The 18,068-nt window shown below is 35.0% G+C and overlaps 1 protein-coding gene across 10 annotated transcripts in view; it reads left to right on the forward strand.

Moving 5' to 3' along the window:
* Window positions 1-18,068, forward strand: part of ZMYM4 (zinc finger MYM-type containing 4) — a 180,362-nt gene that overhangs the window by 67,126 nt on the left and 95,168 nt on the right. For 8 of the 10 annotated variants that reach the window (XR_009009373.1, XM_057553920.1, XM_057553941.1 and 5 more), the window contains exon 2: window positions 5,474-5,519. The exons of 1 other annotated variant lie outside the window; for it this stretch is intronic. Coding sequence is in view for 4 of the 9 variants with exons in the window: in XM_057553920.1 (XP_057409903.1) it covers window positions 5,474-5,519 (46 nt within the window). In the remaining 5 variants the exon portion in view is untranslated. Of the gene's footprint in view, window positions 1-5,473; window positions 5,520-18,068 lie in introns of those variants that run through there. One more of the 10 variants, XM_057553936.1, reaches the window with a different exon arrangement.

Genomic DNA, 18,068 nt, shown 5'->3' on the forward strand with positions numbered 1-18,068 from the left:
TTTTAAATGTTTAAATTTTTTTCTTCAGGTGGCTGTGGGTGGTGTTTATCAATTCACAGTATATTGGGATTTTTAATCCCTCCAGGGTTAGGGAACTTGAGTGTTCTCTTTTATAAGTAAAAATATACTTTATCCCTAGTGCTTAATGTTTGAAATACAGAGGGTTGAAACATTTGCCCAGTGCTTTTCTTTTATTTTAAGCAGTGGACACATTTTTACAAGTGAAATGTTGTAGTGAACCCTAATTTTTAAAACAAGGGAAGATATCTTTTATTAGTGTAATCATATTGCTCACATTTACTGTATATTTACAGTTTGCTAAGTAGCATGCTAAATGCTTTTCATTTAATCATCCTAACAATCCTGGGAAGTGTTAAGTATCACTATATCTATATTTTGTGGATAAGGAAATTTGAAAGTAAGCTCTTAAAGTTATTTATTTTATAAGTTTAAATATGAACAGTTATATGTTTTGAATGGGTAGAACCTATGAGACTATTTTGATAACTAAAAATGAACCGGTAATTTTTTGTCTTAAATTAATATCTATATTCATTTATTTTTTTAATTTTAATTTAGGTTTTGTAGTATTGAGAAAATCCTTGCCCATACAAAATATTTATTATGGATTTAAAAAAAAATACTTATTTATTTGGTTGCACCAAGTCTTAGTTGTGGCAAACGGGCTCCTCAGTTGTGCCTCCAGGGCTCCTTAGTTGCGGCATGTGGGCTCCTCAGTTGTGGCATGCTAACTCAGTTGCGGCATGCATGTGGGATCTAGTTCCCTGCATTGGGAGCTCGGAGTCTCATCCACTGCGCCACCAGGGAAGTCCCGAAGTCAGCTTGGCTTTTAAGTCCAATTAAATCTTTCATGAAACTTGAGCGATAAGTAGTACATTAATTTCAAAGCTAAATTACTATTTGTATCTAATTTCTTATTTATAAATATACAGGTTGGACAAGAAGCACCTAAACGCATTTAGCGAAATCACTATATTGTAACAAAGCTAAGTCTTATTACTTGTACATTTGTTGTCACCCCATCGGTGAGATTATAGGGCAAGCAGGTGTTCTGGAGTCCTGATGGAGTCCATAATTGAGAGTGATGTTAGTGTTACCTGCTTGTGCAATGTTAAGTGAATAGTCACCAGCAGGTTTGAATTAAAACAAATAAAAACTCAAAAAAACACACAACCCAATCAAAAAATGGGCAGAAGATCTCAGTAGACATTTCTCCAAAGAAGACATATACATGGCCAACAGGCACATGAAAAGATGCTCAACGTCGCTAATTATTAGAGAAATGTAAATCAAAGCTACAATGAGGTATCACCTCACACCAGTCAGAATGGCCATCCTCAAAAAGTCTACAAATAATAAATTCTGGAGAGGGTGTGGAGAAAAGGGAACCCTGCTACACTGTTGGTGGGAATGTAAATTGGTACAGCCACTATGGAGAACAATATGGAGGTTCCTTAAAAACCTAAAAATAGAGCTACCATATGATCCAGCAGTCCCACTCCTGGGCATGTATCTGGAAAAAACCCATAATTTGAAAAGATACATGCACCCCAATGTTCACTGCAGTACTATCTACAATAGCCAAGACAAGGAAGCAACCTAAATGTCCATCAACAGATGAATGGATAAAGAAGATGTACATATATACAATGGAATATAACTCAGCCATAAAAAAGAATGAAATAATGCCATTTGCAGCAACATGGATGGACCTAGAGATTATCTTACTAAGTGAAGTAAGTCAAAGATAAATATCATATGATATCACTTATATGTGGAAACAAAAAAAATGAAACAAATGAACTTATTTGCAAAACAGAAAGAGACTCACAGACTTCAAAAACAAATTTAAGGTTACCAAAGGGGAAAGGTGGGTGGGAGGGGTAAATCAGGAAGTTGGGATTAACATACATACTACAATATATAAAATAATCAACAAGGACCTATTATCTAGCACAGGGAACTCTACTCAATACTCTGTAGTAACCTATATGGGAAAAGAATTTGAAAAATAGATATGTGTGTATGTATAACTGAGTCACTTTGCTATACACCTGAAACTAACACAACATTGTAAATCAACTATACTCCAATATAAAATAAAAAAATTTTCTAAAGAAGAAAAAACCAAAAACAACAACAAAATCAAAATGAGTCAAAGATAGACTCTCCCTTAATTGATGCTCTGCCTTATCAAGAAGTTCAAATACATAAAGAGGTTAGCACTAAAATGAGGTAACCTCATCACACAGGAAATTGTACTTGAGGGACTTCATTGTATTAAACATATTATTTATTTAACACATTTGAATGTATATTTTAAAAATTACTGTTTAAAAAATACTGGTATATGCCCACATAACATCTCCCTGTTAATCTTGTTTCAGTAGTGCCTTTTGGTTTTTAATACCTAAACTTCATAGAAGTATTTTTCTCAATGTGTTTTTAAAACAGCTTAATAGAGATGTAATTCATATGTCATGCAGTTCACCCATTTAAAGCACATAATTCAGTAGCTGTTAGTATTTTCACAGTTGTGCAACCACATCAGCATTAGAACATTTTCATCACCAGGAAAAGGAAAAGCAGTATTGTACAAAAAGTGCATTATCTTCAAGCACTCGGATCCCCTTCTTTCTTTTTTTTTCTTACATATTTTCATTTATTTTTAAAATTTTTACTGGAGTATAGTTGCTTCACAATGTTGTGTTAGTTTCTCCTGTACAGCAAAATGAATCAGCTATACATATACATATATCCCTTCTTTTTTGGATTTCCTTCCCACTTAGGTCACCACAGAGCACTGAGTAGAATTCCCTGAGCTGTACAGTAGGTTCTCATTAGTTATCTATTTTATATGTAGTATCAATAGTGTATATATGTCAATCCCAGTCTTCCAATTCATCCTACCACCCTCGGATCCCTTTCAGTGCAGACAAGTGCTTTCATTCTTTGGCTTGCAGAGTCACATCTCCCATTTCCCTTTTATTATAGAGCATAGCTCATTGAGTGGAATGGTAGGTAGAATGACCTTTACTATTTCTTTTCTTTGCTTTCCTTTTCAGTGTTCATATCATTGAATTCAGTTATGTTAAATGTGTTTAATGAATAACCTGCACTATAATTTTTTATTTTCTCTTTTTGTTTGCTTTTGGAAACTCTGAAATTTCACTGGGATGTATCTTTTTTTTCGCTTTCTCTTTGTTATTTGGTGGACCCATTCAATCTCAAATATTCATTTATTTAGTTCAGGGAAATTTTCTTCTATTATTTTACCTGTCTATTGTTCTCTTCTTTGGATTTGCCTTTGAGATTTCTGTTACACCTAATCGTTTAATCTTCCATGTTTTCATATAAAATATCTTCCAACTGTTTGACTTTTTGTTTTCTCATGTTTAGTTTTTTGTATCAGTAGCCTCTCAGATATCTCAGATAACCACTTAAAATATTTTTTAGAAGTTTGTTTTCTGTAAATTGTTTCCTTCTGGAGTGGTTATTCTGTTAATTCACCTTGAGCCTTCTCTTTCCCATAGTTAATTTCTTTCAGAAACCTGGGATCCTCGGTTGTCTGTCTGTTCACATTTATGAGTGTTAGCTAGCTGTCATGTTGTTTAATCTGTAGTGATGTAGGTAGCTAGGTAGTTCTTTTTCCCTGAAGTTTTTTCCTTGAATGGGGAGATTCACTCTGTAGCTTAGTAGGCAAGGTTTATCACAAAGCTGACTTGCTTCTGTTTTTGCCTCATTGATGAGTAGAGAAGCAGGAGGTTGGAATGCTCAAACTTGCCAAAGTGAGGAGACATTTAAAGACTAGGAGTGAAACATGCTAATAGTGTCTTTATTAGCTTCTGAGTGGAGTTGCCGCTGCTTTACTTTTTTCCCCCCTATGTCTGTTTTAAAGGCCTGAAATTACGTCAGACTTGGCTCTGCTTCTGTCTTGGGCCCTAACATGCTGAAAAAGGAACCATTCCTGTAATATGGTTTACTTTCATTTAAACAGAAGCAGAGGGACTTCCCTGGTGGTCTAGTGGTTAAGAATCCATCTTGCAATGCAGGGGACGCTGGTTCGATCCCTGGTCAGGACACTAAGATCCCACATTCCACAGGGCAACTAAGCCCGCGCACCGCAATGAAGAGCCCAAGCGCCACAACGAAAGATCCTGCATGCTGCAACTAAGACCCGATGCAACCAAAAAATAAATAAATAAATATTAGAGAGCAGCAGATTTCTGGTTTTAGCCTAAGAGCAAAACCTATTGATGCTGGTTGTTCTGTTCAGTTGTTTTTTTTTAATTAATTAATTTTGGTTGCGTTGGGTCTCCATTGCTGCATGCGGGCTTTCTTTAGTTGCCTCGAGCGGGGACTACTCTTCGTTGGGTGCATGGGCTTCTCATTGCAGTGGCTTCTCTTGTTGCAGAGCATGGGCTCTAGGGCCTAGGCCCAGTAGTTGTGGCGCATGGGCTCAGTAGTTGTGGCTTGCAGGCTCTAGTGCACAGGCTCAGTAGTTGTGGCACACGGGCTTAGTTGCTCCGCAGCATGTGGCATCTTCCTGGACCAGGGCTCGAACCCGTGTCCCCTGTATTGGCAGGCAGATTCTTAACCAATGCGCCACTAGGGAAGCCCTGTTCTGTTCAGTTTTGATTAGAAGTTTTATATAGTTCTTAATAATAAGTGTTGTTAGTAAGTTCTCAGTAAGTGTTGGCTGTGTTTATTATTATTATTACAAAAGTATATGATCCTCTGTATTTTGTGATAGAAAAGTGATTTTTGAAAAATTAGTAGCTTTTTTGGATCACTTTTTTGTACACCTGAAACATTGTAAACCAACTATACTTCAGTTTTTAAAAAAACCTTAAAAAATAAAATAAGTAGCTTTTTTATAGTGAGGGCATGTATTTATGTCTTCATTTTTGGGTTGCGGGCTTTGGCCTGAGAACCCTTTTTTTTTTAAACTGTTTTTTTTAAAAAATTTTATTTATTTATTAATTATTATTATTATTAATTTTTGGCTGTGTTGGGTCTTCGTCTCTGCGCAAGGGCTTCCTCTAGTTGCGGCAAGTGGGGGCCACTTTTCATCGCAGTGCGCGGGCCTCTCACTATCGTGGCCTCTCTTGTTGCGGAGCACAGGCTCCAGATGCGCAGGCTCAGTAGTTGTGGCTCACGGGCCCAGCCGCTCCGCGGCATGTGGGATCTTCCCAGACCAGGGCTCGAACCCGTGTCCCCTGCATTGGCAGGCGGATTCTCAACCACTGCGCCACCAGGGAAGCCCCTGAGAACCCTTTTATTCATTCTGAATTTTACTTTACTCTGTTTGGCGGTGTTTTTGTTTATGTTGTTGTGAATTCATAGACTTTGGGTTGAAGATTACAGCTCTAAGGAGAGCAAGGAGGGACACTAAAGGGTATGAATGAAGAATATGATAATAATGTTGCTTTTTCTTTTTTTGCTTTTTCAGTTTGAGCAGAAAACTGGTGCAGTTTTTGATGAAATTGTAGAGAACTGTAAGTACCGTTCTAGAAAGAAACCAATCATGTCTTTAGATAGATAATAAATATGTCTAGAGAAAACATTAATCTATAACAGTGATTAGTTAGGGCTAATTAATGTGATGGTCCAATTTGATTTAAGTTTAGATCTTATCACACCCTGTTAGTATTTTAATAAAGTTAATCCGAATTGTAAGAATCTTACTCTTTTCTTTAAATATTTTATTCTCATAGTTATTAATGTTGAAATATAACCATGCTTTGTGTATGTGTGGATCATATTGAACTTATCACTCAGTAAAGGTTTCTACTTTGTTTACAGGGTCTCTTAATTTTCTCTTCATATTTTTTCCATTGTTATATGGTTTTCTTAAAAGAAACTTTGTTTCTTAGATTATAAAAGTAATACATTCTATTTTATAATACAAAAATGAATAAAGCAGAAAATAAAAGCCTTTACCATTCTCCAAGGAGAATCAGTTTTAAATGTGTAATATATATCTTTCCAGACTTTTTTCTATGAATGTAAATGTATATCTCTATGTGATGGGTGGGGATTTATGTATCCTATGAATGCTGTTCTTGCTTTTTTCATACAACTGCCTAGATATGTTCTATGTCAGTGGATATGGACCTATTGCATCCTTTTTAGTGGGTACTCAGTATTTTATTGTATGGCTGTACTATAAGTTAATCAGATTCCTCTTTTACATGTGTGTATATTAATTTCAACTTTTTACTATTACAAACAATATTAAGTATGCATTTCTATACACATCTTTGTCTACTTGCTGAAGTGTTTTTGTAGGATAAATTCTAAGGATAGACTTTTTCTTCCAGTTTTATTGACATATAATTGACATAATGTTTTGACTTACATACATGGTGAAATGATTACCACAATAAGTTTAGTGAATCTAAGAATAGAATTGATGAATCATCAAAGGATGTTTATGAAAGATAAATTTTATCATCTAGAATTCCTGAGTCAAGTGGAATGTTCATTTCTTTTGTTTTTTGTTTACTTTCATCAGAAGGATCTGTGAGTACCTTCTTTTTCTTTGGAATTAGTTTGTTTATATTTTTTGAGTGATAACAGTTTTCAGACTACATGTTGAGAAGAAAATAGCTCTCCTGATCCTCATTGGGTTTAGTTATTGAATATCCTTTTTGTTGCATGTAAGCAAGAGAAATAGACTCTTGCTCGCTTATCCAGAAAAAAACTTTAGAAGTATATTGGGGTATTTCACAGAATTTAGGGAGGAGGTAAAGAACAAATTTCCTCCAGGGAACTCAGTGAAATGTGATTGTGGGCCTGCTCTCTCTAGTGCTGCCAGAAAGCAGTTATGCTCCAATGACTCTTAGTCTTTCTTTTTATCCATTTTAGATTTTAAGTTCCTAGGAAGATTATGATTGGGCCAGCTTGCATCCGATGTTTATCTTTGAACCAGTCATCTGTGGTCAGGGGGAACAGGATCAAAAAATAAAACATGGCTGTTAGAAGGTATCCCTCAGCCATTATGTCTCACTTTTAGCAAATAATTTTTGATTTCCTGCTTCTGGATATGCCTTTGCTCAAGTCTGTATACTAGTAATAGAAATTAATCAAATAGCTTTCTAATGATGGTTTTAATCTGATGCTTTCTTTGTTAAAGATGTTACAGTAAGAACAATCTTAAAGTGGTAGCAGAAATCTTAAGGCAGTAACCAAGCTGCTATACAATGGGTCTGTACACACAACATTTGGGTTTATGTTTCTGGTGCCTGGTGCTTTTTTTGCTTCACCCCTGCAAACATTTTTAGGCTGGAGGTTTACAAGCAGGGGATTTTATACCAAATGTTAAGTGCAAATGGTGTGGTAAAGATTACCTTTATCTCCCCCTTTCTGGTAGTTTATAATTAAGGGGCTGTTGAAGGCAGAGAAGTGACTAGCTTGGAAGAGGAGACTGGCCTCCCTCTGTGAAGGGAACTCAGGAACACAGACACCTATTCAGGAGAGGTAAGGGCAGACTGCTACGTAGATGGTATTCAGGAAGTGCTTGATTCCAGAGATGGTCATTTGAGGTCTACCATTTTGTCTTGATGTCGATGTCCAGAAAAAAAGGAGATTCACTGTTTCTCAGGCAAGTGCATCAGAATGTTTGTGTAATACCAGACTTACCATATGTTCATTGCCCAAGACCACCAGGACGTGCGGCTTCACATATTTGGTTTTATAGATCAAGTTCAGCCCTTCTAGGGCACCATCCTTCTGAAACTTTCAGCAGACTATAGTGTCTGCTAATTATTGGGACACATAAACTGATAGAATGTAACTCCATCAGTGAGGACTTTGGGAAATTTGGTTTAAACATGAAAAAGTTGAATTGACTTTCCAAATATGTAGTGTTTTCAGTGAAAGGGATTTAAAAGAAAAAAGCCTTCAATATTTTATGCAAATCAAAAGAGAGAGTAGGGTTGTCCAACTTCTGGTTCATCGTTCGGAGGATTTGTGCTGTGGATTATTCAAGATAACATGGTGATAGTGGAAGTGACTGATATATGGTGCATTACCCTAATTCATGTTCCCTTAACCAATGCCAGTTTATGTGAAGTTTGAAAGAAGTTCAGATAGAATAGAGAGAGACTTCTCTGGTGGTCCAGTGATTAACACTCTGCGCTCCCAATGCAGGGGCCCGGGTTCCATCCCTGGTCAGGGAACTAGATCCCGCATGCCGAAACTAAGAGTTCGCATGCGCAGCTCAAGATCCCACATGCCGCAACTAAAAAAGATCCCGCACGTGGCCATGAAGATTTCACATGCCGCAACTAAGACCTGGCACAGCCGAATAAATAAATAAATATTAAAAAAAAATAGAATAGAGAGATTTAAAAATTTTCTTTATTGAAGTATAGTTGATTTACAATGTTGTGTTAATTTCTGAATTGCCCCCTAGTTCACTGGAATCACAGGTTTTGAATTATAATTGTTATTTGGTAGAAATAAAGGAATAATTGGTAAAAGAGATTTCTGTGCATTAATTTTGTATCCTGCTACTTTACAAAATTCATCGATTAGCTCTAGTAGTTTTTTGGTAGCATTTTTAAGATTCTCTATGTATAGTATCATGTCACCTGATGCAATTTTAAATGGGATTTTTTTTTAAACTTTCTTTTTGTGATTTCATTGTTAGCGTAAAGAAATGCAACAGATGTCTTTACATTAAGCTTGTATCCTTTTACCTTGCTGAATGCATTTATTAGTTCTAATAGTTTTTGTGTGGAGTCTTTAGGGTTTTCTATATAGAGTATTGTGTCATCTGTGTACAATGACAATTTTACCTCTTGCCTTCCAATTTGGATACGTTTTCTTTTTCTTGTCTGATTTCTGCGGCTAGGACTTCCAATACTATGTTTGAATAGAAGCGGTGAGATTGGGCATCCTCGTGTTGTTCCAGAATTTAGCAGGAAGGCTTTCAGGTTTTCACCGCTGAGTGCTGTATTGACTGTGGGTTTGTCATAAATGGCTTCTATTATGTTGAGATATGTTCCCTCTATACCTATTTTGGTGAGAGTTTTTATCATGAATGGATGTTGAATTTTATCAAATGCTTTTTCTACATCTGTTGGTTTTTGTCTTTTGTTGCTGTGATGTATCACATTGATTGCTTTGCATATGTTGAACTATCCCTGTGACCCTGGAATAAATCCAAGTTGATCATGTTGTATAATCCTTCTTATGCGTTGTTGGATTCTGTTTGCTAATATTTTGTTGAGGATTTTTGCACCTGTTTTCATCAAAGATATTGGCCTGTAATTTTCTCTTCTTGTATTTTCTTTGTCTGGTTTTGGTATTAGGGTGTAGGTGGCTTCATAGAATGCCTTCGGGAGTCATTGACCCTCCTCTTCAATCATGACCCTCTTCTTCAATCTTTTGGAAGAGTTGGAGAAGTATAGGTATGAGTTCTTCTATGTATGTTTGGTAGAATTACCCAATGAAGCCTTATGGTCCTGGATTTTGTTTGCAGGGAGGGTTTTGTTTGTTTGTTTTTTATTACAAATTCTGTTTCACTTCTAGTGATTGGTTTGTTCAAATTATCTGTTTCTTCTTGATTCAGTTTTGGCAGGCTGTATGTTTCTAGGAACTTGTCTATTTCTTCTAGGTTGTATATTTTATTGGCATATAACTGTTCATAGTAATTTCTTAGGATTTTTTGAGTTTCTGTTGTATTGGTTGTTACTTCTCCTCTTTCATTTCTTATTTTGTTTATTTGGCTTTTCTCTCTTTTCTTCCTAGTGATCCTGGCCAGTGATTTGTCAATTTTGTTTATCCTTTCAGAAAATCAGCTCTTGGTTTTATTGATTTTTTTTAAAAAAAATCTCTATTTCCTCTCTGATTTTTATTATTTCCTTCCTTCTTCTGACATTAGGTTTTGTTTGTTCTTCTTTTTCTAATTATTGTAGGTGGTAGGTTAGGTTGCTTATTTGAGATTTTTCTTCTTTTTTGAGGAAGGCCTGTATCACTGTGAACTTCCCTCTTAGATCTGCTTTTGATGCATCCCATAGATTTTATATGGTTGTGTTTTCATTGTCATTTATCTCGAGGTATTTTTTGATTTCCTCTTTGATTTCATTGTTGACCCATTAGTGTTTTAGTAGCATGTTGTTTAGTCTCCATGTAATTGTTTTTTTTCTTGTTTTTCTCTCTGTGCTTGATTTCTAGTTTCATGCCTTTGTGGTCAGAGAAGATGCTTGAAATAATTTCTGTCCTTTTAAATTTGTTGAGGCTTGTTTTGGGCCACAGACTGTTGTCTATCCTAGAGAGTGTTTCACGTGCTCTCGAGAAGAATGTGTGTTCTGGTTGTTTTGGCTATAGTGTCCTATAGATATCAATTCAGTCTAACTGTTCTATTGTGTCATTTAGAGTCTATATTGCCTTATTAGTTTTCTGTCTGGAAAATCTGTCCGTTGATGTCAGTGGGGTTCTAAAATCTCCTGCTATTATTGTGTTCCCGTCAGTTTCTCCTCTTATGTCTGTTAGTATTTTATGTGTTTGGGTGCTCCTATATTAGGTACATTTATCTTAATGAGTGTAATATCTTCTTCTTGTATTGATCCTTTTATCATTATATAGTGTCCTTCTTTGCCTTTTTTTATACCCTTTGTTTTAAAGTCTATTTTATCTGATATGAGTGTTGCTGTCCCCACTTTCTCGTCATTTCCATTTGCATGAAATATCTTTTTCCATCCCCTCACTTTCAATCCATTCATGTATTTTGCCCTAAAGTGGGTCTCTTGTAGGCAGCATATTTTACGTTCTTGTTTTATCGTCCAATCAGTCACTCTATGCTTTTGATCGGAGCTTTTAGTCCAGTGACGTTTACAGTAATTTTTATTTATTTATCTATTTATTTATCTATCTATCTATTTATTTATTTAGCTAGCTAGCTAGCTAGCTGTGTTGGGTCTTCGTTTCCACGCGAGGGCTTTCTCTAGTTGTGGCAAGCGGGGGCCACTCTTCATCGCGGTGCACGGGCCCCTCACTATGGTGGCCTCTCTTGTTGCGGAGCACAGGCTCCAGACGTGCAGGCTCAGTAGTTGTGGCTCACAGGCCCAGTTGCTCCACGGCATGTGGGATCTTCCCAGACCAGGGCTCGAACCTGTGTCCCCTGCATTAGCAGGCAGATTCTCAACCACTGCACCACCAGGGAAGCCCTACAGTAATTATTGATAAGTATGTATTTTTTGCCATTTTTCCTTGTTTTTCTTTATAGTTTTTAACCACATTTTCATTGTTGATCAATATATTGTTTAGTTTTGCTTATTTATGAACTCTGTATTATTTTTTAATCATACTGTATATGTTACCACTTCGTTTTATCATTGTATATTCTTTTTCTTAAAATTAACTTTATTTTTGGCTGCATTGGGTCTTCATTGCTGTGCGTGGTTTTTCTCTAGTTGTGGCGAGTGGGGATGCTCTTCGTTATGGTGCGCAGGCTTCTCATTGCAGTGGCTTCTCTTGTTGCAGAGCACGGGCTCTAGGCGTCTAGGCTTCAGTAGTTGTGGTGCACGGGCTTAGCTGCTCCGAGCCACGTGGGATCTTCCTGGACCAGGGCTCGAACCCGTGTCCCCTGCATTGGAAGGCGGATTCTTAACCACTGCACCAGCAGGGATGCCTGGCAGGCGGATTCTTAACCACTGTGCCACCAGGGAAGTCCCTTATTGTATATTCTTGAGATTTGTCTGTACTGATCATTTAGTTCTCATTCATTCATCACTGATGTATAGTAATTCATTATATAAACATTACAATTTTTACTTATTCATTTTAAATTGTGGTAAAAAAACCACATAATGTAAAATTTTACCATCTTAATCATTTTTAAGTGTATAGTTCCATAATATTAAGTACATTCACGTTTTTGTGCAATGAATCTGTAGAACTATTTTATCTTGCAAAACTGAAATTTCTATATCCATTGAACAAAAATTTCCTCCCCTCTTAAGGTTTATACGTGTTGTAACATGTATCGGGATGTCCTTCCTTTTTAAGGCTGAATAATATTCCACTGTATGGGTAGTACCACATTTTGTTTATCCATTCATCTGTTGATGGGCATTTGGATTGCTTCTGCCTCTTGGTTTTTGTGAATGATGCTGCACTGAACATGGCAAGCAAATATCTCTTCATGATTCTGCTTTCATTTGTCTTGGATATATACCCAGAAATGGGATTGCTTGTTCATATGGTAATTCTGTTTTCATTTTTTTTGAGGACTTGCCATACTGTTTTCAGGAGCGAGCGGTGGCACCGTTTTACATTTGCACTAACACAGGGATTCCAGTTTCTCCACATCCTTGTCAACACTTGTCACTTTCTGTGTTTTTGATCATAACCATCCTAATGGGTGTGAGGTGATATCTCATTGTAGTTTTGATTAACATTTCTCTAATGATTAGTAATGTTGAGCATCTTTTGATATGCCTGTTGGCCATTTGTCTTCTTGGAGAAATGTCTTTTTCAAGTCCTTTCGCCAGTTTTGAATTGGGTTATTTGTTTTTTTCTTATTGTTGATTTGTAAGAGTTCTTTACATATTCTGGATATTACCCCCATCAGATGCATGATTTGCAAATACTTGCTTCCGTTCCATGTGTTACCGTTTCGCTCTGTTGGTGGTTTCTTTTGACATCCAGAAGTTTTAAAAATTTGATGTAGGTAGTCCCATTTGTTTATTTTTGCTTTTGTTGCCTGTGTTTTTGGTGTCATATCCAAGAAATCATTGCCTAATCCAGTGTAGTGAAGGTTTTCCCTTATGTTTTCTTTTAGGAGTTTTATACTTTTAGGTCTTATGTTTAAAATATATCAGAATTTTAAAATCTATTTTAGTGTATATATATATTGGGTTGGCCAAAAAGTTCCTTTGGTTTTTAAGTAAAAATAAAAGGCACATTTTTCATTTTCACCAAGAACTTTATTGAGCAATGTATTCACCCTTTTGTTCCACTTCTATCATTTTTCAGGCAACTGCATAATTCCATCTTCCCAAAACTTTTTATCTTTTTGAGCAAAGAACTGTTCCAGGTGCCTTTTAACAGTCTTCCAGGGAATTGAAATTTTTTCCATTAAGAGAATTTTGAAAAGACCGAAATAAATGGAAATCCAAAGGTGCAATGTCTGTTGAATACGGCAGATGAATCAGAACTTCCCGGCCAAGCTGTAACAGTTTTTGCCTGGTCATCAAAGAAACATGCAGTCTTGTAGTATCCTGATGGAAGATTATGCATTTTCTGTTGACTAATTCTGGATGCTTTTAGTCGAATGCTGCTTTCAGTTGGTCTAATTGGGAACAGTACTTGTTGGAATTAATTTGGTTTTCTAGAAGGAGCTCATAATAGAGGACTCCCTTCCAGTCCCATCATATACACAACATCACCTTCTTTGGATGAAGACCAGACTTTGGTGTGGTTGGTGGTAGTTCATTTCGCTTGCCTCACAGTCTCTTCCATTCCACATTATTGTACAGTATCCATTTTTCATCGCCTGTCACAATTTGTTTTAAAAATGAATGTTTTCCTTACGTTTAAGTAGAGAATTGCACACGGAAGTACAGTCAAGAAGGTTTTTTTCGCTTAATTTATGTGGAACCCAAACATCAAAGCGATTAACATAATCAAGCTGGTGTAAATGATTTTCAATGCTTGATTTGTATATTTTGAGTATGTTGGCTATCTCCCATGTGGTACAGCGTTGACTTTTCTTACTTAGTGTCTCGATTTGATCGTTGTCAACTTCAGCTGGTCTACTTGACCGTGGAGCATTGTCCAGCAACAAATCTTCAGCACGAAACTTTGCAAACCACTTTTGACATGTTCAGTCAGTCACAGCACCTTCTCCATATACTGCACAAATATTTCTTTTGCATTTCAGTTGCGTTTTTACTTTTCTTGAAATAATAAAGCATAATATGCCAAAATTGTTGCTTTCTTTCTTCCATCTTCAATGTTAAAATGGCTACACAAAAGTTCACCAATTTTGATGGTTTTTTTTTTTTTAAGTACTTGCTGATAAGACAGCTGTCACAATACAACCTAACAAAATTGTTTCGAATGAAGTTTAAAGACAGCTAAATGCTACTAGAGCCATCCTACAGAAAAAAACAAATGAACCTTTTGGCCAATCCAATACTTCTTGATGTTTCTAGTTTTTCCATTACAAGTCTTTCCTCTATGAACATCCTTGTATGTTTTCTGATTCATACAAGGAAGTACCATGTATGGAGTTCAATGTGAAATCTATTTTTTGTGGTGAGTCTGTCAAAAACAAGTTTAGAATATATTTCTTTAGGACAGGAATTGTCAAACTTTTTCTCTAAAAGACCAGATAGTAAATATTTTAGGCTTTATAGGTATGCTTTTTCTGTTGTAGCATTCAGCTCTGACTTATTAGCATGAAAGCAGTCATAGACAATACAAGAAGGGATTAGTGTGTTTGCTTCCAATGAAACTTTATCGGCACTGAATTTTGAATTTAGTGTAATTTTCACGTGTCAAGAAATATCTTTCTTTTGATTTTTTTTTTTTTTTAACCACTTAAAAATGTGAAAACCATTCTTAGCTCATGGGTTATACAAATACAACACAGGTGGCTTCTGGATTTAGCATGCAGACACAATTTACCTACCCCTGCTCTAGGGTGTATATGGAAGGTGATTGCTCAGGCATTGGATGTGTACATTCTCAACTTACTAGAAATGCAAAACTCATTTTTTTCAGTAGTTTCATCCATTTATAATTCTACCATTGTTTAGAGTTTTGATCACTATGCATTTGGCCAACACTTGATATTATCAGACTTTTAAACTAGCAGGTATAACATAGAATTCATTTTTTAAAATTTACATTTTCCTGATTAATAATTTAGTTGAACATTTTTTCATGTGTTTTGGCCATTTCTGATTCCTCTTTTGCAAAATCTGTTGCCCACTTGCTATTGGGTTGTTGGTCTTTTCTTAACTGCATTGTAGTTCTCTAAATATCCTGAAGAATAAACTTGTCAGTTATAGATATTGAAAATAAATTTTCCTAACTCATGACTTATCTTTATAAGTCTTTGCAAAAGCAGAAATTAATTTTAATTTGCTATTGGGTTGTTGGTCTTTTCTTAACTGCATTGTAGTTCTCTAAATATCCTGAAGAATAAACTTGTCAGTTATAGATATTGAAAATAAATTTTCCTAACTCATGACTTATCTTTATAAGTCTTTGCAAAAGCAGAAATTAATTTTAATTTATTTGAATGATTATAAATGTATCAGTCTTTTCCTTTATGGTTCGATTTTCTTTTTTTTAAAAATTTTATTTAGGTAAACCTTTTCTAGGTTGAGGTCAAAAAGATCTTTCATATTATTTCCTAAAATGTTCATTGGTTTTACTTTATCATAGAATTAACTGTTTTATGGTTTGGCTTAGGGAACTAATTTTATTTCTTTCCATAATACTAACAAATTGTCTCACCACCATTTATGAAATACTATTTCCTTTACATAGTTACCTGAAAAGCTACTCTGTAGTGTATACCTATGGGCTTTTTCTCCACATTCTCCAGTGGAAGTTTTATTTATTTCTGTGCCATGTTCTTTTAATTAATTTAGTTTTATAATAAGTCTTGATAACCTGATGGTTGACATCCTTGAAAATTTTTCTTCAGGAATGTTTCACCTGTTCTTGCTACTGTTCATTTTAGAAATATCTTGCCAAGTCGCTAACAAAACAAAATCAAATAAGAGCAAAATTTTGATGGGATTGTCTTTGAGTCTATAGATCAACTGAGAGAGAATTGGCATGTTTATGATAGAGTCGTTCTATCTATGAACTTTATGTGTCTTTTCATTTATTTAAATCTTTAATGCTTTTCAATAAAATTTTATAATCTATAAAGGATTATCTTGGAAGATTTTTATATTATATTTTAGCATTTAAGTCTTACTTAGTTTGATATTTATTTTTCTATTTAGGATAAGATTGGGGTCCACTTTCTTCAGATGAGTAGCTGATTGTGCTAACATGTTAAATAATTTATCTTTTCCTCTTAATAGTTAATATTTTTATCAGTGAACTGAATTGGCACTATGAGGTATATTTAGGTTCTATATATAAGGGAATCTTTTTCTGTATTTCTATTAAATTCTATATTTATATATTAATATTTACAGTAAATATTAATATTTAACTCTAAACTATTGTCATTGATTTTATTATTAGTATATATTATTATAAGAAATATTTTTTTGGCTTTGAGGTATAGACATTTATCTGCTATGTCAAGCCAATGTCTTAGTTTTAATTTCTTTTATTTAATTTCTTTTATTTTAAAGCTTTTCTTTAGGCTGTTCATCCACTGAATTTTAATGTGATTGTATTGAAGATCCAAAAATAGTCTGTTGGAATTCTAATTGAAAATGCATACCTTTATATGTTACTTTTTAGGGAGAATCAGTAGTTTACTATATTTTTCTATTCAGGAGCAGACTATATCTTATACAGATTTTGGTTTATGCCATTCACTTAAATTTTATAGTTGCTTACAAGTAATATGTATTGTGCTTTTCTCGTATCATTTGAACTTTGCAAATGGAGTTTTTTTTTTTCATTTCTATGTTCTTATTACAAGAACAGTCTATTATTTTACTTAATTTCCCTATTAAATCTAATAGTCTTTTAAAATTTGAGTCTAGTTATCCAATCATAAAACCATATCAACTAAAAATATTTTATTTCTTTATCCCAATGACTACTCAGATTATATATTTAATGTTTTTGCCAAACCTCGTAGGATTTTATTGTAAGTGATAATCAAGGTAGTTGTCACTTTTGACTAATTTTTGAGTCCAGTTAAGTAGTTCTCATATTTTATCATTTAGGGATAATTATTGTAGGTTTCTGTCACATTTGCTAAGGCTTTATTACATTTTTTATAATTATTATTCCCATTTTACATTGAGGAATGGGTGAAGAATATTGGTATTTAAAAATTACTGGGATCAATTTGCTAATATTTTATTAAGGATTTTTCTCACAGACTTTGTGTACGATTGGAGTTATAGCTTTATGAAATGTTTTATAGGATTCACCAATAAAACCATCTTGGCTTGGAGATTTCTTGGTGTGAGTTTGTAAGTTATGAATTCAAATTTTCAAATAGATACAGGATTATTTATATTTTATGTTTAATCTTGTGTCAGATTTGGTAAATTGTGTTTTTCAAGTAATTTGTTCATTTCATTTAAGTGGTCTTTGTCTTTTGAATTATAGTTTTTTAAAAAAATGGGAACGATAGTGGCAACTCATTGTGGTTTTAATTTGCATTTCCCTGCTGACTAATGATTTTGAATATCTTTTCAGTGTGTGTATTGGCCATTCTTTTTTAAAAAAAATATTTATTTATTTATTTATTTTTGGCTGTGTCGGGTCTCCGTTGCTGTGTGCGGGCTTTCTCTAGTTGTGGTGAGCAGGGGCTACTCTTTGTTGCGGTGCGCGGTCTTCTCATTGTCGTGACTTCTCTTGTTGCAGAACACGGGCTCTAGGCGGGTGGGCTTCAGTAGTTGTGGCTTGTGGGCTGTAGAGCTCAGGCTCAGTAGTTGTGGTGCACGGGCTTAGTTGCTTCGCGGCAGGTGGGATCTTCCCGGGCTGGGGCTTGAACCCGCGTACCCTCCATTGGCAGGCAGATTCTTAACCACTGTGCCACCAGGGAAGCCCATATTGGCCATTCTTAAAATGTTCTTTTGTAAAGTGTCTGTTCAAATCTTTGCCCCTTTTAAAAGTTTGTCAGTTTTTCTTTTCTATTATTAAGTTGTAAGCATTTTTTACACATTCTGGATACAAATCTTCTGTTTTATAGATCATTAGAAATAGATGGGGATATCTCTATCTCCATCCATCTGTATCTATGTATCTCTTTGCATATCTGTCCATCCACCCACCCATTCATTCATCCATCCATCCATGTATTCTGTGGCTGACCTTTCCATTATCTCAGTGGTGTCCTTTGAAAAGCACAAGTTTTAATTTTGATGAAGTTCCAT

This window comes from Balaenoptera acutorostrata, chromosome 1 (genome assembly GCF_949987535.1).
Source record: "Balaenoptera acutorostrata chromosome 1, mBalAcu1.1, whole genome shotgun sequence".
Classification (NCBI taxonomy): Eukaryota; Metazoa; Chordata; class Mammalia; order Artiodactyla; family Balaenopteridae; genus Balaenoptera; species Balaenoptera acutorostrata.